The sequence below is a fragment of the Berghia stephanieae genome, chromosome 5 (assembly GCF_034508935.2).
Source record: "Berghia stephanieae isolate SIO BIC M18660-M18661 chromosome 5, UCSD_Bste_1.3, whole genome shotgun sequence".
Classification (NCBI taxonomy): domain Eukaryota; kingdom Metazoa; phylum Mollusca; class Gastropoda; order Nudibranchia; family Aeolidiidae; genus Berghia; species Berghia stephanieae.
The window spans coordinates 21,827,357-21,852,356 of record NC_088364.1 but is presented as its reverse complement, the minus strand read 5'-3'; the positions used below and the strand labels follow the sequence as shown (position 1 = coordinate 21,852,356).

Here is a 25,000-nt window from a genome sequence, read left to right as displayed (position 1 = left end):
TCAATGTCTCAATCGTTCTATGTTATATGTTTGTGTTGAGAATATTGGCTATTAAGCTTAACTGCTGGTCAAAATTATTCGCGATGGTGGTGTACGAACGAATCGGCGTTCTCAAGAGTGGGTGAGAGAGGGATCTAGTAATGATTTTGAGTTTGAAACGAATATTTTTGTGTTCGTGGATAGCTCACACGGTAGAGCCACGCTCTAAACCTGCCAGGCGGAGTTGTCGAACCAATAAGGTCGCAGGTTCAAACCCCACCACCGCCGCGAAAAATATTTTAATCTCTATTGTCTTCTGTCACTTTCTATTCACTCATATCTTGTTGATTACCACATAAGTGCCTGCTCCACTCACTTTCTGAATTAAATTCACCCATACACGGAGCTTACTCAATGTTCTCAATCGTTTCTAATAATGTTGTTGAGAATATTGCTATTAAGCTAACTGCTGGTCAAAATATCGCGATGGTGTGTCGAACGAATCGCGTTCTCAAGAAGTGGGTGAGAGCGGGATCTAGTAATGATTGGTTGAAACGAATATTTTGTGTTCGGATAGCTCACACGGAGAGCACGCCTCCTGCCAGCGGATGTCGACCCAAAAAGGGTCGCAGGTTCAACCACACCGCCGAAAATTTTTATTCTCTATTGTCTTCTGGCACTTTTCTATTCACTTCATATCTTGTTGTTACCAACATAAGTGCCTGCTCCACTCCTTTTCTGAATTAAAATTCACCCCATACACCGGAGCATACTCAATGTCTCAATCGTTTCTATGTTATATGTTTGTGTTGAGAATATTGGCTATTAAGCTTAACTGCTGGTCAGAATTATTCGCGATGGTGGTGTACGAACGAATCGGCGTTCTCAAGAAGTGGGTGAGAGAGGGATCTAGTAATGACTTTGAGTTTGAAACGAATATTTTTGTGTTCGTGGATAGCTCACACGGTAGAGCCACGCTCTCACCTGCCAGGCGGAGTTGTCGAACCAATAAGGTCGCAGGTTCAAACCCCACCACCGCCGCGAAAAATTTTTATTCTCTATTGTCTTCTGGCACTTTTCTATTCACTTCATATCTTGTTGTTACCAACATAAGTGCCTGCTCCACTCACTTTTCTGAATTAAAATTCACCCCATACACCGGAGCATACTCAATGTCTCAATCGTTTCTATGTTATATGTTTGTGTTGAGAATATTGGCTATTAAGCTTAACTGCTGGTCAAAATTATTCGCGATGGTGGTGTACGAACGAATCGGCGTTCTCAAGAAGTGGGTGAGAGAGGGATCTAGTAATGACTTTGAGTTTGAAACGAATATTTTTGTGTTCGTGGATAGCTCACACGGTAGAGCCACGCTCTCACCTGCCAGGCGGAGTTGTCGAACCAATAAGGTCGCAGGTTCAAACCCCACCACCGCCGCGAAAAATTTTTATTCTCTATTGTCTTCTGGCACTTTTCTATTCACTTCATATCTTGTTGTTACCAACATAAGTGCCTGCTCCACTCACTTTTCTGAATTAAAATTCACCCCATACACCGGAGCATACTCAATGTCTCAATCGTTTCTATGTTATATGTTTGTGTTGAGAATATTGGCTATTAAGCTTAACTGCTGGTCAAAATTATTCGCGATGGTGGTGTACGAACGAATCGGCGTTCTCAAGAAGTGGGTGAGAGAGGGATCTAGTAATGACTTTGAGTTTGAAACGAATATTTTTGTGTTCGTGGATAGCTCACACGGTAGAGCCACGCTCTCACCTGCCAGGCGGAGTTGTCGAACCAATAAGGTCGCAGGTTCAAACCCCACCACCGCCGCGAAAAATTTTTATTCTCTATTGTCTTCTGGCACTTTTCTATTCACTTCATATCTTGTTGTTACCAACATAAGTGCCTGCTCCACTCACTTTTCTGAATTAAAATTCACCCCATACACCGGAGCATACTCAATGTCTCAATCGTTTCTATGTTATATGTTTGTGTTGAGAATATTGGCTATTAAGCTTAACTGCTGGTCAAAATTATTCGCGATGGTGGTGTACGAACGAATCGGCGTTCTCAAGAAGTGGGTGAGAGAGGGATCTAGTAATGACTTTGAGTTTGAAACGAATATTTTTGTGTTCGTGGATAGCTCACACGGTAGAGCCACGCTCTCACCTGCCAGGCGGAGTTGTCGAACCAATAAGGTCGCAGGTTCAAACCCCACCACCGCCGCGAAAAATTTTTATTCTCTATTGTCTTCTGGCACTTTTCTATTCACTTCATATCTTGTTGTTACCAACATAAGTGCCTGCTCCACTCACTTTTCTGAATCAAAGTGATTGTAAGTGCGTTAAGAATTGAAGTCACGTTATAATCAATCAAATAGTATTTGGTTATGACGCTCTTCTAAGAAATAAACATCGTAGATAGTTATCTATAGTTTGTTTAAATTTTAAAGATTCCAAACGTTTGGCAAGCACCATTATTTTGACGTACCCAGATAAACATAATTTTTCATTCAAATATCCTATTTTGTTAAAACTGCCAATAAGTCGAGACTTTCTTGTGACTCTTTGGGTTTGGAGTTAGCAGGTGGCAACGTAGCACAGCGGTGTCAGATCTCTGTTTTGTGCACAGATTAAACCCATTTGATTCCCCCCTACGAGCTGTCTGATCTTGAACATGTCACCTAACCAATGCCCAATTTACGACATTGTACACAGCTGATTCAAAAGTCGAGTTGGGGTTTGTTTCTTGGATTGTGAATATATCTGAATAAAGATAAAATTAATGAAGTCCTGTACATTATACAGCAAACTTTGGGATTGTGATTCAAACAAAGTACACTTTGCTACTAGTACTAATACTCTGAAAAGCGACTATATCTATCCAGTGTAGTTTGGAGACGATGACGCAAAATTTCCCATACTTTAACATCACTTCTATTACAGACCGAAAGGTCTTAAGAATTTTAACAGCCTATGAGCCATTCTTGTTTGCAACGTGAGGTTTGCGATAAGTTCAGAACTAACCTAGGGAATTTTTGGAATATGAGTGAGACTCTCAAAAATTTATTGTGTTCTGCACAATACCAAAATGAAAATTAAGCTCTACCGACATCGGATTTGGAGGTTCGAAACAAGGAATGCTGGCACGCATTGGCATGAATGATCATCCAATCGTATGCCAGATTATTAGACCTAACATCGTGGGATTGTTTTTACCTTAAGGGTTTGTAAAAGTTTTATTTTATCGATCACCATTACCGACATCAATAGACGATTTGAAAAAGAGAATCAAAAGCTAAACTGTATCTGTGATAAAGTGATGCTAGATCGACTATGGGAAAGTTTGGGTCATCGTTTGTAAACTACACTGGATAGCCATTTGCTTTTCAGAGTATTAGCAAAGCATTTACGGTTATATTATGGTTTGAATTGAAATGCCAACGTTGGCAGCTTAGTGTACGGAAAACAGTTATAAAAAAAATTCTATTCAGAATTTCACAATTCACGGTCCAAACACCGACAGGACTTTTGAATCACCTTATGCTTTTTCCATCTTACTTAAGAATAGATCCCGAAAATTCCGTAAGGAAAGAATAACGGAAATTAATGTCCTTATCTATTCATTTCAGTTTATAAGTTATCTTCATTAGAACCTTTGGCTCTTCCTTACTGTTATTGACCCAGTTTCCATCTGGTGGCATATCGTAGTGAACCAAGTCATCATAAATCCATTTATATGTCAAAATTATTGAAGTACAACTTAAAAAAAAAAAAATTCCTATTGCTTCCAAATTCTATCAGTTTATGTTAAGCATGGGAACGTTTTCAAATATCAGAATTTGTTTAATTTTAACAAAATAGCAGAAGAGCCTAGGAGTTATGTTTCGGAGAAAAGAATCTTGTCGATGAAGAGTTTAAAACTAAAGCAGTCAAACCCTGTTTCCTGAATGGACTTAATCAATGTGTTGCTCTTTGTCCTTTGCTCTTTCCCCGCAGCCAATTCTAGGGGCAGCGTGGCTCGATTACCCGCCGCTGCGTTGTGTGGCCTTGAGCAAGTCATCTCGCCCTAGCTCAGTTTGCGGCCCTGCACTGCGGCGGACGCCTGGGTTATTCCAGTCTCCTGTTGGAATAGACCCTAGAGAAAAAAATCTCCTATTGGAAGAATAAAGGGAATTTTGTTTTATTTACTTTATTTATTAGTAAATTGTCTCCAGAGCAAGTCGTGATAATTTGCTTCTTTCATCAGTCTAACTTCAGATCTCCACGTCTTCGTTGGTCTCTAGGTGTAATATTTTCCCGTACATTTACAAAATCAATTTATTAATCTATTTAAATTTTGGCCAGAAAAGTTTATACTAATAATAATAATAATAATAATAATAATAATAATAATAATAATAATAATAATAATAATAATAATAATATAATAATAATAATAATATAATAATAATAATAATAAATAGCACTTATTATTATAGCGCTTTGCCCCCGTTTAAACAGAAACCAAGCGCTTTACCGTGATATCAATTGAAATATACAATACACAAAGAAACAGATCATCAATTAATTACATTTGAAACAAGTGGTTTTTTTAGATGGGTTTTAAAGAAGAGCTGATGACCCAAGGGGTGCTGGTTGGGAATTTCAACATTGAGGGGCGGCAAATTGAAACGATTGAGTGCCAACCTTACGAAGTGCCATTGGCCTCACCAATTTGAGCTGATCATCACTCGATCTCAAGGTTCTTGTTGGAGTATATACCTTTAAAACATTGTTAATATACAACGGGGGACCAGTATGTAAGATTATAACCGTGGAGCAATTTTATAACTTATTCGCTTCTCAGCGGGAAGCCAATGAAGCTCTTGACGGAGGCAGGTTGCTGAGGAGAATTTAGATTGTTTTAAAACAAGCCTAGCGGCATTATCTGTACAACTTGAAGGCTATCTTATTTTTATTTCTTTTTTCATGTTTACCAGTAATGAATTGCAGTAGTCTAAATTTAAAAGTGCAAAATAATTTATCAAAACTTCTGCTATTTTTGTTTACGTGGTCTAGTGGTATGACACTCGCTTTCGGATCGGAATGTCCTGGGTTCGAGCATCGCTGGGACTTAGTTGAGTCCCTGGAGAAGGCTCTTCACCCACATTCTCTCACCATTATCAGGTGTAAATGAGTAACTGGCCGTTAACAAGCGTTGTCTCTGTTGGAAAAGAATTGAAATATCGCCCAACAGGCGTCATTTCTCGTTCTACATGTTACGTGTTTCTGTTGGTCAGGGACCCCTGTAAAGCGCTTCGAGCACGTTTAGTGGATATTGCACTATATAAAAACTCAATTTGAAGGTTTCTAATTTTACTAATTCTTCTGATTTCAAGGTACATTGTTTTATAATGCGATTGACCTGACTGGACATTGAAAGATCAGCGTCAATCAACACTCCAAGGTTTTTTTATGCTTTTAGAAAAAAATATATAAAGTGATCTCAGAAAGAAAGCCCCTAAACATTTGCCATTTTAAGGATATTTTGCCTAACAAAAATTAAAATTTCTTTCTTTTTATCAGTCAACATTAGTTTGTTCTGCCCATCCAATCTTTAACTTCATTTATCAAAAAGGCATCAAAAATAATAAACCATTCTCTTGATGGAGTAGAAAGAATTCATGGAGAAGCAATAGAAAGGAAAGCATTCTCAATTACCAACAATAAAAACATATTTTATACCATGAATTTAGTCTTTTACCATCTGGGAGAAGGTTTTGTCAGATTAAATGTAGAACTAACAAGTATAAATCAACGTTCGTTCCATCAGCAATAAAAATTTTGAATATTTCATATGGTACAGAAAAACCAAGGATTGATTCGTTGACTGATTAACTGATTAATCTATTTAATGTAAGATTAACTGACCAATTGATAATGATGATAATTTTTGGTGTCGAATTGCCACAATCGTAACAAATTGAAAACGAAATGAATATGTTTACGTTGTGTATATCGCACGTGTGAAAGAAAGAGAGAGAGAGAGAGAGAGAGAGAGAGAGAGAGAGAGAGAGAGAGAGAGAGAGAGAGAAAATAAGGGGGAGTGAAATATCTGTTCATCTTACAGTTATCGTTAACATTATAACAAGTGTAACTAAATGACAAATTGCCATATTTATGGACAATAAAGATCTATTATTATTATTATTATTATATTATTATTATTATTATTTATTATTATTATTATTATTATTATTATTATTATTATTATTATTATTATTATTATTAAACAGGTCCCATATTGTCCAATCAAGCTTTCAATATCATAACAGGGAGAAGAACTAAATATTAGAGTATCATCTGCATAAAATTGATATAAATGATCACATTTCTTAATAACATTTGACAGTGGCTAGTAGTAAAAAGAACTGGTCCAAGGATTTGTCCCGAGTACGGTTGATATCTGGTTAATACGTTCACAAATAAAACTTGTGCGGCTATGTGGTCTAGTGGTATGACACTCGCTTTCGGATCGGAAGGTCCTTGGTTCGAACCTCGCGCTCGGCGCATAGTTGAGTCCTTGGAAAAGGCTCTTTACTCACATTCTCTCACCGTACTCAGGTGTAAAATGAGTACCTGGCCGTTAACAGCGTTGTCTCTGTCCGAAAAATTGTAATACCGCCTAACAGGCGTCATGTCCCGTCCTACATGTCAAATGTTGCTGTTGACCAGGGACCCCTTGTAAAGCGCTTTGAGCACATTTAGTGGATATTGCGCTATAAAGCTCAATTTTAATTTTAAAATAGCAGTGCAACTTTTCTGATCGAAATGAAAACAATTTGTTTTGTCAGAATATGGCAGTATTGGCCATTATCGATAAAATGCACCTTATGACCTAGGAATAATAAATTATGACAATGTTATATTATTGAAAATACAGTAGGTGATTATGCCAAGTTGTTAAAGAGAGAAAGTGAAAGAGCTAGGGTGAAATGTTATGGGTAAAGCGTGTGTCCCAATAGCATTACATAAAAGAGATAGACGACACTCAACTATTGTAAATCACAACCTTATCAGTAAGGGCATGAATAGGATTTGATATCGTAATGAAATATGAAGAGAGTAGATTGTTAATAATCTTGAACGATCATTCACAGTTTAGTCCATAGTTCAATACTCAAGCTTCATCAGACTTGGGTGGGCACAGGCAATCACGATGTTTAATAAGATTGATCAAACAGCATGTGTGAATTTAAGTTTACATTGTATTGTTATAATTTCATTGATTTTAGTGAGTATAAAATTTTCTATGTTTTACTCCTCCTCCTCCTCCTCCTCCTCCTCCTCCTCCTCCTCCTCCTCCTCCTCCTCCTCCTCCTCCTCCTCCTCCTCCTCCTCATCCTTCTCCTCTTTTTATTTTGTTCTTCTTCTTCTTCTTCTTCTTCTTCTTCTTCTTCTTCTTCTTCTTCTTCTTCTTCTTCTTCTTCTCTCTTCTTCTTCTTATTATTATTATTATTATTATTATTCTTCTTTTTCTTCTTTTTTTTTTTAACTTCTTCTTCTTTTTCTTTTCAAAAAGGTTTGGATTGACATTAAGAACTGGATGATTGAGAACAAACCCCAACTAAACAAATCTAAAACTGAAATTATTTTTATTGACAAAAACACCAAAAAAAAAGCAATTTAGAAATATTATCATAAATAAAAATTGCTTTTGTCCAAGCAGGTTAGGAATCTAGGGTTTATTTTCGATGAAATTTTATCCATGTCATTCCATGTAAATAATGTCTGCAAATGTTTGATTTTTCAAATCAACAGAATATTCCTTGTCAGAAAGTCTTTAACAAAAAATGTCAATTGAAAATTAATGGGTTCTTTTTTTTTGTTTGATCAAAATTTGATTATTGCAAATCCCTTTTGTCAGATCTCCATCTGAATCTAACTGGTAAATTACCACGGGTAAAAAATTCAGCAGTCAGCATAATATTATATCAAAAAAAGAAAAGTCGACCATATCACCCTACTTTTGGAAAATTTGCACTAGATTCCTGTCCGCTACAGAATAGACTACAAAATTGCTTTATTCGTTTTCCAATGCCGTAACCATTTAGGCCCTCTTTATCTTACAGAACTAATAAACCTTAACCTCGAACCAGAAGCCGTCGACCACCACGAGACACCACTCCATTATCTGTACCAAAAAGCATCTTTTGGTTATCGCTCATTTCAATATTATGGCCCTAAACTCTGGAATACCCTACCGCAACCTAGTAATAACTAATAATGTGAAATAGAATGTAAGCTTCAATTTAATTACAAAAACAGAACAAATGAACGGGGTTAAGTTAACTACGCCACTACCACATTATCTCATTCATCTGTGGTGTTTCATTCATCCTGTTTTGTTGATAAAGGGGAAACCCGAAACGTTCATTTGATCTCTTTTTGTAATTAAATTTCACATTATTAGTTATTTCTTCGAGCTTCGAGCAGCAACATTTGCATTACGCAACGTAGTAGAGAAATAGAGAACATCTCAAACTTTAAATCTTTTTTAAAAACTCACTTTTTCGCAATTTATTTTACCTAATGCGACCGTAATTTGTAATGTTTGTATACTATTATTTAAGCAATATGTATTTTGTTTCAATGTTTAATTTTGACAGCCTGTGTTCCTAACGTAATTCGTTTTCTCTAAGAGCTTTGAGATGTTTGGTTCATGGAAAGCGCACAAGTGTCATTTATTATTATTATTATTATTATTATTATTATTATTATTATTATTATTATTATTATTATTATTATTATTATTATTATTATCATTATTATTATTATTATTATTATTTAATTTTTATTTTTCATCATCATCTTCTTCTTCTTCTTCTTCTCTTCTTCTTCTTCTTCTTCTTCTTCTTCTTCTTCTTCTTCTTCTTCTTCTTCTTCTTCATCTTCTTCTTCTTCTTCTTCTTCTTCTTCTTCTTCTTCTTCTTTAATCCACTAGTGCATGAAGGAGTGGAGTATGAAATAATATATTATTATAAACATTGTGCGTAAAGAAATAGACGATTGGAATAAAAAGTTGGATCAACGCTGTGTGTAGTTCATACGGACATAGTGTCTTTCCCAAAGAATTAAGATCTCTACCATGGCGGTATACAGAAGTAAGATGTAAATGTATCAGATTAGTTGAAATGTATCTAACAAGTCGGGGATCTCACATGCAGAAATATGGATACCAAAATTGGTTTAACTTTTTAAACAAAAAAAAAAAAAAAAAAAAAACTTGAGCTTTTATATAGCGCAATATCCACTAAACGTGCTCAAAGCGCTTTACAAGGGGTCCCTGGCCAACAGCAACACGTAACATGTGGGACGAGACATGACGCCTGTCAGGCGATATTACAAATTTTTGGGACAGAGAAAACCCTGTTAACGGCCAGGTACTCATTTTACACCTGAGTACGGTGAGATAATGTGAGTAAAGAGCCTTCTCCAAGGACTCAACTATGCGCCGAGCGAGGCTCGAACCCAGGACCTTCCGATCCGAAAGCGAGTGTCATACCACTAGACCACATAGCCGAACAAAAATCAACAGTTTTTTTTTCCTCAGATTGATAGTTCATTTTATAATAATAAAGAAATGTTGGGAATATGTAATAATTTTCAATTATAACAATTATTAATTCTTAATTTAAAAGAGTTACCCAATTTTCTATGCTCCACCAAAATGTTTCTGTGAGTAATATGTAATAATATGTAATAATTAATCTACACATCGCACAGAATCCAAAAAGTACTCTAAGGCCAACGCATACAAGGACAATGGGTAACACAAAATATGGGGAATGAAATGTTGATAAGAAGTTTATCAAATCTTAAGACGTTATCATAAGATCGAGTTCCAAGATCTTCTCAGTTGCATTGCCATGTAAATATGTTCAATAGTTTGTTTTTCCTATGAGTGCGCACATCGGTTTTAATTTGTCTACTTACGCATATCATTTATTACCTAAAAGTTCTTCGCGGAGCATTTAGATATTTTTTTTATACACGTATGATTATGATGCACCAAAGTTATTATATTATATTGGTGCACTGGGGATAAATCATAGTTTTTATCTTTTATGTTGTACTTATTCAGTTGACTCTCGAGTGTATAAAGTTGAACATGTCATAATATGAATGTAAATTGAGAAAATTATAATACGAATACTATGACACTTACTTAATTGTGTATTAGATATAGGCCAGTGTATGAAGTTAGACATGTCAAATGAATGTAGGTAGAGATGACACTTATTTGTGTTATAGATATTTAATAATATTTTTTATTATATAAACAATGAATGTTATTTATTTCAATTTAATAAATTTTAACTAAGCTTGAAAGTTTCACAGACCATCTCAAGATTTTAAAGACATATTAGCTCTTAAACAATACGGTATGACATGATAAAGACGACGTTCACATAGTGATAGTCACGTACACGTTTGTTACGGATGTTAGTCCCTTCAATGGTAGTCCGTTGTTACTTTTTTGCTAATTGTGTAGAATGATACATTCATTTCACGACTAGTTTTGAAGTTAACACGTGACTCAAGAAAGGCAATTAGATAGTAGATTTTCGTTTTCTTCCTCCACACAATGAACTCTTTTCTAGCTTGTCGATCAGTTTTTATCTATAAGGCAGATTGACTCATTCTCTTATTATTATCCTTGACTTCCCACCCCAATAAAACACATAATATAAATTGAGCCGTTCATCAAGAATTGTTTGATTTTAAATTATATTACTGCATTATTTCCAGATTGTATCTTCAGCTGCTAACCTCCAGAAAAACCAGTTACTTGGGATAAAGTATATTAGTTACGAAAACTTTGATGGAACACTCTCTTCTGGAGATTGCTGTGATGAACCAGAGAAGAAGGCCGGCTCTTGCACTCCTAATATGTGTGACTCGGCATTTGAGCATTGTGGAACAAGTAGTGGTAGTAGTTCGTAAGTCCCAAAAATGTGATTATTAAATTTTAGTATAACACCCATTTAAAAGCAGTTTGTTTATCTCAAAGAAGACAGGTTGTTTTCATTATTTGCCACTCATAATTGACACTAATTAACAGAGAGAAAGTCGCAAAAGATTACATACAAGACCTTAGCAAGTACGTTTGGGAAAGTTGTATAATGTGACTTAGAATCACGTCATCTGATTAATAATAGAGGAGATATTGGCCAACAAGATGGTTTTTTAGTGTTTTCAGAAAAAAAATATTTTGACGTATCCAGAAAACTACCCTGGCTAACAATGTATATCTCACATCGAATGTCACGTGGGTTCCATTGTTGCGTAATGTCTCACAAACACATTGTTTTTGTAAATTTGAAATCTGCACCAAACAAAACTTCGATAAATGATTCTACAAAAGATTATAAAAAGAACCGGAAGTTTTTATCCCATCTGCGTAATTCTTTGTAAGAAGATACTAAACGGTTTTCCTGTAGAACATTTGAGATCCTAAAGTCTTTGACAAAAAAAGGTTTATATATATATATATATATATATATATATATATATATATATATATTATATATATATATATATATATATATATATATATATATATATATATATATATATATATATTATATATATATATATATAATATATATATATATATATATATATATATATACTTGCGACCAAAAGAAAGTATACACATTTAAAATCGTCGATACTTTTTTATCCGTTGGCGTAGGCTCATGATTTTCCACTGAGTTGTTTACCATTAGCCTTTCTGTGTACCGATTGTCGATGTTTTTGTTTTTGACCTGAAATTCGTTCACCACGTCGAGCATGTGCTAAATTGGCCTTTTAGCGCCCTAGTGTGTAGATTCATTTTTTTGCCATCCGTGTCTTCTTGAAACATTTTCAAGAAGGAAAGCAGAATTCAAAATACCACCCATTAATCTACGCGATGCCACGACTTAGTTTAGAACAGTATGCACGTGCCATTGCTCATCTTCAAGCTGGACAGTCTGTGAACAATGTCGCAAGAATGTTTAATATCACAAGGGGAAATGTATATTCGTCAGTGGATTGTATTGAAATGACACAAACGGTAAGGGGCCGAGATTGAACTGGCAGACCACGAGAAACAACACAAGGTGAGGGCCGTTTTATACACACCCTACATCTACGAGATCGTTTTAGGACGGCGAGTGAAACTGCACTAGCGTTCCCAGATACACGAATTAGTCGACACACTGTTTGTTTGTCGCAGACTTAGAAAGCATGACATAATCGCAAGACGTCCACTTCTTAGAGCACATCACCGGTTGACCCGCCTTCAGTGAGCCCGTGCTCATCTGCGCTGAACAATGCATGCGTGGTCATTTATTCTCTTCTCAGATGAATCACGATTTGTGATTGGAAGAAATGACGGTAGATTTTGTTGTTACCGAAGATCACACGAGCAATTTCACGATTATTGTGTCTTGGAATCCCCAAACAGAGGATAAGGACAAGTCATGGTTTTGGGGTGGAATAAGCAGAGACTATAGGTCACTCTAATTAATGCTGAAATGCTGAAAACTTATATAGCGCTATAACTCCGAGACACCAGACTCTAAGCGCTTAAATTACAAATTACTTTGGCTGAAACATAATCATTTACACACACAAGCACACACACACACACACACACACACACACAACACAACACCCAACACAAACCAAACCTATCTTGCTTCTCATACCATCTACTAAAATCGAAACAGATATGTTTTAAGCGAACGACAAAGATTCTTTTTCACGAATGCTCTGCGGTAAGGCGTTCCAAATAGAGGGTTCGAAATGAGAAAAGGATCTCATTCCAGCATTTTTCCGAATTCGAGGGACAACTAGTTTTGTGGAATCACTGGCAGAACGTAAGGGCAGGGTTTTGAATATCTTTCAATTAGTTCCGAAAGGTAGGAAGGGGCAGTACCTTCAAGATACACTAAAACACAAGCTTTGAATTTAATCCTTTTCCCAACAGGCAGCCAATGCAGGTCATGAAGTAGAGGTCCGGCAGAGTCGCACCTACGCTTCATGAATACTAGTCTGGCAGCGCTGTTTTGGACAATCTGAAGACGTTTCAGTTTGTATTGCGAAACGCCAACAACAGAGCATTACAATAATCCAATTTCGATAGTACGAGGGACACAACCAGGTGCTTGGTCACATCCTCAGATATGAACCGTCTAATGGAACCAATCTTTTTTAGTTGGAAAAAGAGAGATCTAACCAAATTATTAACCTGATGCTCCATCGACAGTCCAGAGCCTAAGAATGTGCCAAGGTTTTTCACTTTGTCAACAATTTGAATGGAGGCATCCCCCAACTTCAAATCTGTTTCACTTTTCCACTTCCTATTCCCCACATACAGCACCTCCGTCTTATCATCATTCAGTTTCAGTCTGTTCTCATTCATCCATTTCTTAACACTTTGGATACAATTTTTAGTATTGGCTGATACTTCTTGTAAATTTCTCGTATTGGAAACGCAGTACAATTGCGTATCATCAGCGTATTGATGGTAAGACAGACCGAAACTTCTGATGATTTTAGACAGAGGGCCAACGTACAGAACAAAAAGAACGGGTCCAAGTACTGAACCCTGGGGAACCCCACAATCAAGAAAGATTTCCTCAGATCTATATTCATCCACCTAATCCAAGTAAATGTGTCCCTAACCGGTGCGAGGTACATCCAGCCCATTTTATTCCATTTTTTCATGAACATCCTAATTTTTCATTCAAACACGACAATGCACCATCCCACCGAACTACTGTAACAAGGGACTTTATAGCAGCAAATATTGTGAACGTTATCGGCCCACGGCCTGCAATATCCCCCGATCTAAATCCTATAGAACATGTATGGGACTTAATTGGCCGCCAAGTTCGTTCATTAGACCCGGCCCCACAACATGAACAACTGTTCCTCGCCATAAGAACAGCTTGGGATAACTTGCTCAACACCAGCTGGCCAGATTGACCAATTCCATGCGTAGGAGATGTAATGCTGTGATTGGAGCGAACGGGGAACATACTCGTTACTGATTGAATTAGATTCGCCTTCACTTCAAATGAAATGAACACAAGTACATTTATTAAGTTTTTGTCTTTGTTTGTCCAAATCATAGTGTATGTTTTGACTTGTTACTTCCCTTTTTGAAGATCAAATTTTAAAAAGTCTACGTTGCATACAAGATAATAATAATAATAATAATACTTTATTGCATCCCAAAAAGGAAATTTTTTGTACAGACGTGTTATAATTTACATAATAAGACAAAAATACAATGGAAATAGGATGTATATATGAAAAAGGAGCTCCATAACCAGAGCTGCGCTCTATAATATGAATAATTTCAACACTGTAAAATAGTCAAAACTGTCACTATAAATTAAAAATTGAAAAGACTGCAAAACAAATAAATTAATAATTTAATATTTACATTTTTTGAAAGTAAAAATGCGAAATAATTATATAAAATGATTATTGCTTGTTGTTATAAAGCCTAATACTGGACGGCAGAAAAGATTTTCTGTGTCTCTCTGTTTTCGTTGAAATAGAGAAAGGGCGACCACTTCTTTCTGACATAATAACTGATGGTCTTAGTGGATGATACTGGTCATTTAATATTTTAGTTATTTTATTTATACAAAATTTCTCGTATAAAAGATCTACGTCGTCAACATCATTTATATAGCGTTTAATAGATTTTTTAATATTTGAATTTATTTTGTTCCTTTCCACTGCTAAGCAATTGCCTCCCCAAGCTGTTATATAAAATGACAAAACACTTTCGATTACTGCTCTATAAAATAATGTGCAGAGGGTTTTATCTATTTTAAACTGAGAGAGTTTTGATAAAAAATATGTACGTCTGCACATCTTATGCCTAATTATTTTCAAGTGTTCATCCCACTTGAGCCTGTCATCAATTGTTACACCAAGGTATTTGTAGTGAGGAACTCGCTGGACGAATTGGTCCTTTAATTTTAACGGTTCTATCGGTTCCTTCACTCTCCTAAAGTCAATCACTAGCTCCTTTGTCTTGCTTATGTTAAGCCCTAGGTGGTGGGCATCACACCAAGACACAAATCTATCAATTTATTGCCTATAAGCCACTTCGTTGCCATTTGTTATGAGGCCTTGAAGAGCGGTGTCATCTGCAAACTTCATCAAAGGTACACTCAGGTTTTGACTTCTACAGTCATTCGTGTATATTGTGAATAATACAGGGGACAATACACAACCTTGAGGAGCACCAGTATTTGTAGTTATACAGGAAGATATGTTTTGTCCTAATTGAACATATTGTGCTCTCTCCGTAAGAAATTCGAGCACCCAAGCAATTATATACTTGTTTATATTCAGACTAGTCAATTTTTGAACAACCAACTGAGGTTGCATTGTATTGAACGCTGAAGAAAAATCTGCGAAAAGCAATCTGCAATAGCTCTTAGCGTGATCTAGATGCCTGTAGATGTTGTTTGTAAACAGCAAAATGGCATCCTCTACGCCACGTCCTGGTTTGTAAGCAAATTGATGACTATCACTCAATGGCATAAACTGGTTCCTAATTTTAACAAGAACAAGTTTTTCTAAAGATTTCATGACTATTGAAGTCAGTGCAACAGGTCTGAGATCGTTCATAGATTCAAGTTTTTCTTTTTTTGGAACAGGAATAATTTTTGAAGTTTTCCAAATCTCAGGGATCGAAACGCATTGGAGGGACCAGTTAAAAATATGTGTATAAATGGGGGACAGTTGATGGGCACATTCTTTTAATAATTTTCCTTTCAATCCATCCGGCCCAGCAGCCTTCCTCTCGTTTAGTTTCGAAAATACTAATCTCGTTTCTTCTTCACTGACCTCAATAGTCATTTCATCTTCCAAAGCCCTGTCTAATTTATGTTTTTCATTTTCAATATCAAATTTGTTTGCTGTGTCAAAACGTGAATAAAATTTATTTAGAGTTTCAATTTCGATATCTTCAGATATAATCGTGGGCTTTGGATTATAGTTAACAGCAGTTTTACGCCCCCGCCACGTGTCCCGTATATCCCCAGAAGAAAAACATTTTTCAATTTTATTTTTGTACTTGTCTCTACAACTGGATATTACTCTCTTTATCTCTTTTTGTTTTGTTTTCAGATCTTTTTTATTTCTACTAGTAAAGAGAGTTTTCTTTTGGTTCAATAAAAGTTTTAGATCTTTTGCTATCCAAGGCTTGTTGTTAGGATAATATTTTATTTCTTTTTTACAAGATACGAGCTGTTCACAGAATTTTAAATACTCACTCACACAGTCATTCAGCTCATCCACACTATCACATGATTCGATAAAAACATTCCAGTCAGTGCATTCAAAACAACCACGCAAATCTTCACACACACTTCCGTTCCAGATCTGTACACTTTTCTTTACTGGTTTTACACGTTTAAAAACAGGGCGGTAGGTGGGGAGTAGCAAGAGCATGCAGTGGTCAGATAAACGTAATGGGGCACGGGTAAACATTTGTAACTATTTTTAATATTACACAGGAATAAATCTAATGTTTTTTTGTCCCTTGTCTCGCAGTCCACGTATTGATGAAGTCCCGGGAGAGTGAAATCTTTACATTGGTTAAAATCACCAGTGACCATCAATACGGCATCGGGCGACTTAATTTGAATGTCCTGTATTTCTTTCTTCAAAATATTTTTCGCTGTGTTGTTGTCTGATGATGGTGGAATGTAGACGTTGATGATGATGACATGAGTAAATTCCCGGGTAGATAATAAGGTCGTGACGAAACAGTGACGAAGATCAACCATAAACGTTACAAATTCTAACAAAATGAAATATAAATGATAGTACTATGATAACACATAGTTTTCAAATAAACCGTTACAATATATCATACCAATTTTGTAGGTAAAACAAGTGTATACTTTCTTTTGATTTATATCAAATTGATTTATATTTTGTATGGCTCAGAAACATCGAGAGTGACCAATACCCTTTTTGAAAAATTCAAACCTTCACAAACAGATATGTCTTCGACACATACTCGGTATCAGATGGCCTGAGAAAATCAGTAATAAAGACTTATGGTTAATAGCTGGACAAGAGGAAATTAGCGAACAAATCTCAAAAGGGAAATGGATTGGATTTCAGAAAACCAACGACAGACATTGCGAGACAAGCTGTGGAATGGAACCCTCAGGGGAAAAGGAAGGTTGGGAGGCCAGAGAAAACATGAAGACGGTCTTGTGAGGAAGAGGTGAAGTTGGCTGGACTGTCCTGGGGAGAGATGAAGAAGAAGACAAAGAACAGAATACGGTGAAGATGTATTGAAGCCCTATGCTCCACCAAGGAATAAGGATTAAACGATGATGATGTATCGTGCTGTGTGAATACAGTAATTAATTAATTAATTTTTATTTTCTTTCCAGACCGTGCGACGTTTTTCAGCAACAACAATTACCAGTGACAACTAACAACAATTCATTTGAAATTGGCGAATTTCTTGGCAACGGAAAGACAACGGCGGCATTCATTACCCTCAAGTTTCCATTCCTCCAAGTAATCAACCATTCAATCTATAGAACATTTATCTATATGTAGCAAACAAATTTACTACATTCAACAAACGATTCAGATACGTGACATGTTGGTTGTTTATTTAAAGACACGTGAATAACAATAGCAAAACACAGGAGATGCCAAGCAAACGAGATTTGAATAGTGGTTTTCCACAACTCGTTATATCCATTTTTTAAAACACAAATTTAGATATTTTAGGATTGTTTTCCCTCTGATGTATTTTTAGGTCTGTTATTTCACTGTGGTTAAACATTAAATCTATATCAATTTAATGAATTTATTGTGTCAATCGATACTAATGATAACTTTTTTATTTTTCTTCGAAAATCTTGTAACGTCAAATAACCGACTAAACGATTTTTGTAAACATTCACTCTTCATTTCATTTATAGATCAAGTTATCACAACATCCAGTCGATTTATACATTATTTATTACTTAATTAATGCTGACTAGAATAGTCTTAACAATTCTTTTCTTTTATTTACATATATTATAAGGATTTGGCGCATACAGTTTATTCCTATCAATATGCCATTTATTCTTTTACACATAGAGGGGCGGGTTTGTTGGGCTTTTTTTTTTAATTCTAGGATTAACTAGCTATATATTGATACCATAAGCTAGAGGTGGTTAAATGAGCAAATAAACTAGAGAGTAAAATAAAGGGAGTAAATGTGACTCATGTAAAAGATACAACACAAACTAAAAGTACAACCTTTACGTCCTTTATTTTACTCTCCATTGTATAGATTGATACTTTATGTTGAGTGCTATCATCAGTTTTCTACGATATAGAGTGTCAAGTTTATATTCTTTTCTGCCTTGGCCCATGTACCTCAATTGTATAATATGATCCAGTTTCCTCGTGTTTGATAAAAGTTATGCTTTTTTTTATCTCCCCAAATCTAAAATAATATTTTTAACAATTGTTCTCTTCACTCTTTCTCTTCTTTGACCTGCTCTGATCCAATCATCTGTAATTCTTGAGATTTCTGTAAACTCATTCAAAATTTACCTGCAAGATCATTCTCTCTCGGTTATACCTCCCATTACATAAATATAGCAACATTGAATTATATTTTATCTGTAAAATATCAACGGTGTTGCTTTATACAATGCAGTCTGTTGTATGGACGTAATCAAGTGTTTTATACCAAGTCTTTCACTCCACTTTAAATTAGCGGTTTTATTAATATAATTAATAACAAAAATGAATTTAACAGTTAAAAGAAAGAAAGTACCAAACATGAAACGTTTCCGACTCAAAACCCTTCTTCGGTCAATTTAAAAAAAATGTAATTATGATTTTATTGGTATTTTTTGTTGCTGGCTGAAGACGGATTTTGAGCCCAAGACGTACAGTGTTTTGGTATTTTGTTCTTATTTGAAGCTTCTATATTTATTTTTGTTTATTTATTTTTACAGTCCACATCTTCTAGTAGCTTAGTATCACTTCGGTTTTACGAATGTAATGAACCATGCAGTTCATGTTCCCATTTTGAAAGAAGGCTCCTCCTGAAGCCATTAGTCAAATATTGCTGGGATTGTTTGACTGGGCCCAGCATGGGACTCTCTCATGACTTCTTTATAAATAATGTGGAATGATTTTTACAGCTGAGTCAAACATAACATTCGACAGAATTGTTGCCTCACTTTTTATGTCAAACCACACCGATGTACTCAGTCTTGTCCTGTTTGTGGTTTGGATGACTATATCATCAATTGCCAACTTTTTAAAAGAAATATTTTATGATTTTTATTAATTAAAGATCCTGTTATGATGGTTCCATTATCTTGATAATTTTATATTAATCGCAGACCTGATTGCGAGAAGAAATGACTCTGGCTTATTGTACAAATCAGTGATTTTTTTTTATTATCTGCAAAAAGCGGTTTTTATCTTGATGCCCATGGTTGAGAAAAAGAGAACATGTTTATTAAGACTCCCCGTTGAACTTTTGCTATAAATCGAAAGTAAAAATAAAACAAATATATTTAAATAATAGTTTCACTCCGAATAGCTGCTCTCTCCATGTTCTTAATATTGTCCATTGGTCACTGTCCTGGGCCGGTTTTGAGGCTGTCAATATCTTGTTGTGACTTTACGGAGGACACTGCAGTTTTTCTTAGTTCTTCAGGGATTAATTCGGCTTCATCTGAATTCATAGATTTCTGATATGTATAGAAATCCTGGTTGTTGGTGGTCTCCCAACATATTGGGAGAATATTATTTACTTATACACTTGTTGTGAAAATAGAAATCAAATCTTTAAATATCTAATATTTCAAAAATGTATTACGCTATGGCACTAATGGCATGAATTTGTGATAACTCTTTATTTCTTTTTTTTTTTCTATCTTGCTTGGGGAGGGGGGGGGGAGTCTTTTTTTATATATACATACGGGTTTTATCATAAAAGGTTTTGTTTTCAATGTTTCAGAGCAACATAGATTTTGTAATCAAAATCTTTGAAGTATCGATGGTTGGTATGTCGGAAAGTTTTCAAGATATAGCACAGTTCAATTTCACTGTTGACTGGGTGGATCCAATCTTTTACAGCCCACCAATCTTTCGACGAATAGTACTCAACAATACACGAGCACAGTGAGTTACGACTTCAATTATTACTATGACAGTTTCTCGTTACACATAATAAATTACACATAAAAGTGTCTACGAACCAGTGCTACACAAGCAGAAAGAAAAACAAAAAATTATCCCAAAAATCAACCTGCCTCGACTAGGGATCGAATCTCGGTCCGACGTGCTATCCATTATAACCCAGAAGGTACCTGAACCCCCCCCCCCCCCCTTTTTTTTTTTTTTGTTTTTTTTTGCCTATATCCTTTTCAATTGTATGCATTTCAGCTGTGAACTCTGCCTGCATCACAAAATACATCATGAGAGGACGAGGACGAAGATATTTGAGTTACGAGTAGCTCCATTTTTATTTTGTAAATATTAAAGTGAGAAATCAGGAAGCAGCCACTGGTGTAAGATGAACAAAGTGTGCAGGAAACAGTGTCGGACAAAGCAGGGAGAACAATACAAGATAATGCTTTGTCTCCGTTTTTTTTTGAAATGACAATTGATTGTATTTGATTAAAATAGGATTGCAAAACAATATTTCTCAAATATTTTGATTTTGAGATGCTGAAAGTGAATGCCACGGTATTGACTTAAACCTTCTAATAGGTTTCATGTTGACTCTAGGATATTACTTCTCCCGAGGAAATATCATCTCTCTTGAATTATGTAACTAAGTCGCTTTGAATCGTCTTGATATTGGCGCTGGCTTCCGGCGACAACAGACGTGTTGTGAATGTTTACCTATTTTCTACACATATTTTTATTCATTTATCATTCAATCGCCGGAATTAACGCCTAATTTTTATTCAAAATGGATGTGAAGTATATATTGTTCCTGATTTTTATATTTATTAGTATATTTATAAGCATAAATGGTGTTTTAGCCTGTGATTTTGCTGCCAAAATAAGCCTATCGATAACTTATACTCCAGAGACTCTCCGATCCCTCCAACCCGTGTCACCCCCACCACCCACTATTGACACATCATTTATTAAAGTAAGAAAGAGGGGGAGAAAAGGAGGAATAAAAACAAAATTTAACAGACGGCCTTTTTGTCCATTTTTACCCTGTGTAGTGACAGGTAATGTAAGATCACTGAAAAACAAAATTGATGAACTGTTTTCACTGTGTCATTTTAATAGTGACTTTCGTCAAGCCTCCATAATAGCGTTAACAGAGACTTGGCTATCTCCTCACATACCATCATCATGTTTTAATATTGAACAATATTCACTATTTCGAGGAGATCGGACTAATGTAAATAAACAAACTGGGGGTGGGGTGTGCACATATATTAACAACAAATGGTGCCACCCCAATAACTGTCAGATAAAGAAAATGTATTGTGACGATGATATTGAATTTATTACTGTTTCGTCACGACCATATTATCTACCCCGGGAATATACTCATGTCATCATCATCAACGTCTACATTCCACCATCATCAGACAACACCACAGCGAAAAATATTTTGAGGAAAGAAATACAGGACATTCTAATTAAGTCACCCGATGCCGTATTGATGGTCACTGGCGATTTTAACCAATGTAACGATTTTACTCTCCCGGGACTTCATCAATACGTGGACTGCGAGACAAGGGACAAAAAAACATTAGATTTATTCCTGTGTAATATTAAAAATAGTTATAAATGTTTACCCGTGCCCCATTAGGTTTATCTGACCACTGCACGCTCTTGCTACTCCCCACCTACCGCCCTGTTTTTAAACGTGTAAAACCAGTAAAGAAAAGTGTACAGATCTGGAATGGAAGTGTGTGTGAAGATTTGCGTGGTTGTTTTGAATGCACTGACTGGAATGTTTTTATCGAATCATGTGATAGTGTGGATGAGCTGAATGACTGTGTGAGTGAGTATTTAAAATTCTGTGAACAGCTAGTGTCTTGTAAAAAAGAAATAAAATATTATCCTAACAACAAGCCTTGGATAACAAAAGATCTAAAACTTTTATTGAACCAAAAGAAAACTCTCTATACTAGTGGAAACAAAAAAGATCTGAAAACAAAACAAAAATAGATAAAGAGGGTAATATCTAGTTGTAGAGATAAGTACAAAAATAAAATTGAAAAATGCTTTTCTTCTGGGGATATACGGGACACGTGGCGGGGGCTTAAAACTGCTGTTAACTATAATCCAAAGCCCACGATTATATCAGAAGATATCGAAATTGAAACTTTAAATAAATTTTATTCACGTTTCGACACAGCAAACAAATTTGATATTGAAAATGAAAAACATAAATTAGACAGGGATTTGGAAGATGAAATGACTATTGAGGTCAGTGAAGAGGAAACGAGATTCGTATTTTCGAAACTAAACGAGAGGAAGGCTGCTGGGCCGGATGGAATGAAAGGAAAACTATTAAAAGAATGTGCCCACCAGCTTTCCCCCATTTATACACATATTTTTAACTGGTCCCTCCAATGCGTTTCGATCCCTGAAATTTGGAAAACTTCAAAAATTATTCCTGTTCCAAAAAAAGAAAAACTTGAAACTATGAACGATCTCAGACCTGTTGCACTGACTTCAATAGTCATGAAATCTTTAGAAAAACTTGTTCTTGTTAAAATTAGGAATCAGTTTATGCCATTGAGTGATAGTCATCAATTTGCTTACAAACCAGGACGTGGCGTAGAGGATGCCATTTTGCTGTTTACAAACAACATCTACAGGCATCTAGATCACGCTAGGAGCTATTGCAGATTGCTTTTTGCAGATTTTTCTTCAGCGTTCAATACAATGCAACCTCAGTTGGTTGTTCAAAAATTGACTAGTCTGAATTTAAACAAGTATATAATTGCTTGGGTGCTCGAATTTCTTACGGAGAGAGCACAATATGTTCAATTAGGACAAAACAAATCTTCCTGTATAACTACAAATACTGGGGCTCCTCAAGGTTGTGTATTGTCCCCTGTATTATTCACAATATACACGAATGACTGTAGAAGTCAAAACCTGAGTGTACCTTTAATAAAGTTTGCAGATGACACCACTCTTCAAGGCCTCATAACAAATGGCAACGAAGTGGCTTATAGGCAAGAAATTGATAGATTCGTGTCTTGGTGTGATGCCCACCACCTAGAGCTTAACATAAGCAAGACAAAGGAGCTAGTGATTGACTTAAGGAGAGTGAAGGAACCGATAGAACCGTTAAAATTAAAGGACCAATTCGTCCAGCGAGTTCCTCACTACAAATACCTTGGTGTAACGATTGATGACAGGCTCAAGTGGGATGAACACTTGAAAATAATTAGGCATAAGATGTGCAGACGTACATATTTTTTTATCAAAACTCTCTCAGTTTAGAATAGATAAAACCCTCTGCACATTATTTTATAGAGCAGTAATCGAAAGTGTTTTGTCATTTTGTATAACAGCTTGGGGAGGCAATTGCTTAACAGTGGAAAGGAACAAAATAAATTCAAATATTAAAAAATCCATTAAACGCTATATAAATGATGTTGACGATGTAGATCTTTTATACGAGAAATTTTGTATAAATAAAATAACTAAAATATTAAATGACCAGTATCATCCACTAAGACCATCAATTATTATGTCAGAAAGAAGTGGTCGCCCTTTCTCTATTTCAACGAAAACAGAGAGACACCGAAAATCTTTTCTGCCGTCCAGTATTAGGCTTTATAACAACAAGCAATAATCATTTTATATAATTATTTCTCATTTTTACTTTTTAAAAATATAAATATTAATTTATTTGTTTTGCAATCTTTTCAATTTTCAATTTATAGTGACAGTTTTAACTATTTTACAGTGTTGAAATTATTCATATTATAAAGCGCAGCTCTGGTTATAGAGCTGCTCATTTTTTATATATATACATCCTATTTCCATTGTATTTTTATCTTATGTGTAAATTATAACACGTCTGTACAAAAAATTTCCTTTTTGGGATGCAATAAAGTATTATTATTATTATTATTATTATTATTATTATTATTATTATTATTATTATTATTATTATTATTATTATGATTTGATAATGCTATACGTATATTTTATATTTTTGACAAATCTGAAATCTTATAAGCTTGACCTGTTGTTGACAATCTGTACATTTACATGTAATAACATTTCAAGCCTCAGTGGCTTGGTTACACAGGTCAATAAAGTAAGGTGCACCAAATGGTTTTGAAGTTATAAATTGTATTTCAGATCGATGATTTCTTTGTTTCGACTATATACAATTACCAGCGTCATGTTATCAAGTACTTAAAGGCGATGTATCCTTTAACCAAATTTATTACGTACGTATTATGTATGCAGGTGAAAATGATTGATTATATGCGGTTAGGTAAAATATTCACACCACCCGCCACTGTTATATGTAAAGTCTGAATGATATAATTTAGTGTGAACTAATCACCAAAATGGTTGTCTTACAACAATAACAATGAGCTGATTGATGTCAATTTCGTTCCTAAAATGTTTACTTTGTTCTCAGATTAGTTCTAGATGTTGTTTCCCAATGCAGTAATCATTACTACAGCTCGGACTGTTCTGTCTGTTGTCAGCCTGTCAAGGATCACTACATTTGCCTAGACAATGGAACCATCAAGTGTCTGCCAGGTAAGTAGGATCATTATCTCTCCTTACTTCTTCCCATTTCTTCTTTCTCATCATCATCATCATCATCATCATCATCATCATCATCATCATCATCATCATCATCATCATGATTACCATCTTCATCATCATCGTCATCATCATCAACATCAACAATAATAACAACAAAAATAATAAAAACAACAACCAAAACT

General features: G+C 35.3%; 1 protein-coding gene across 1 annotated transcript in view; it reads left to right on the top strand.

Annotated features, from left to right (window-relative positions):
- The first annotated feature begins 7,101 nt into the window (after window positions 1–7,101).
- Window positions 7,102–25,000, top strand: part of LOC144974105 (uncharacterized) — a 32,173-nt gene continuing 14,274 nt past the window's right edge. The window contains exons 1-5 of the mRNA XM_078917003.1: window positions 7,102–7,257; window positions 10,776–10,966; window positions 17,456–17,585; window positions 20,050–20,213; window positions 24,685–24,809. Of these exons, the coding sequence (XP_078773129.1) occupies window positions 7,183–7,257; window positions 10,776–10,966; window positions 17,456–17,585; window positions 20,050–20,213; window positions 24,685–24,809 (685 nt within the window). The 5' untranslated portion in view covers window positions 7,102–7,182. The remainder of the gene's footprint in view (window positions 7,258–10,775; window positions 10,967–17,455; window positions 17,586–20,049; window positions 20,214–24,684; window positions 24,810–25,000) is intronic.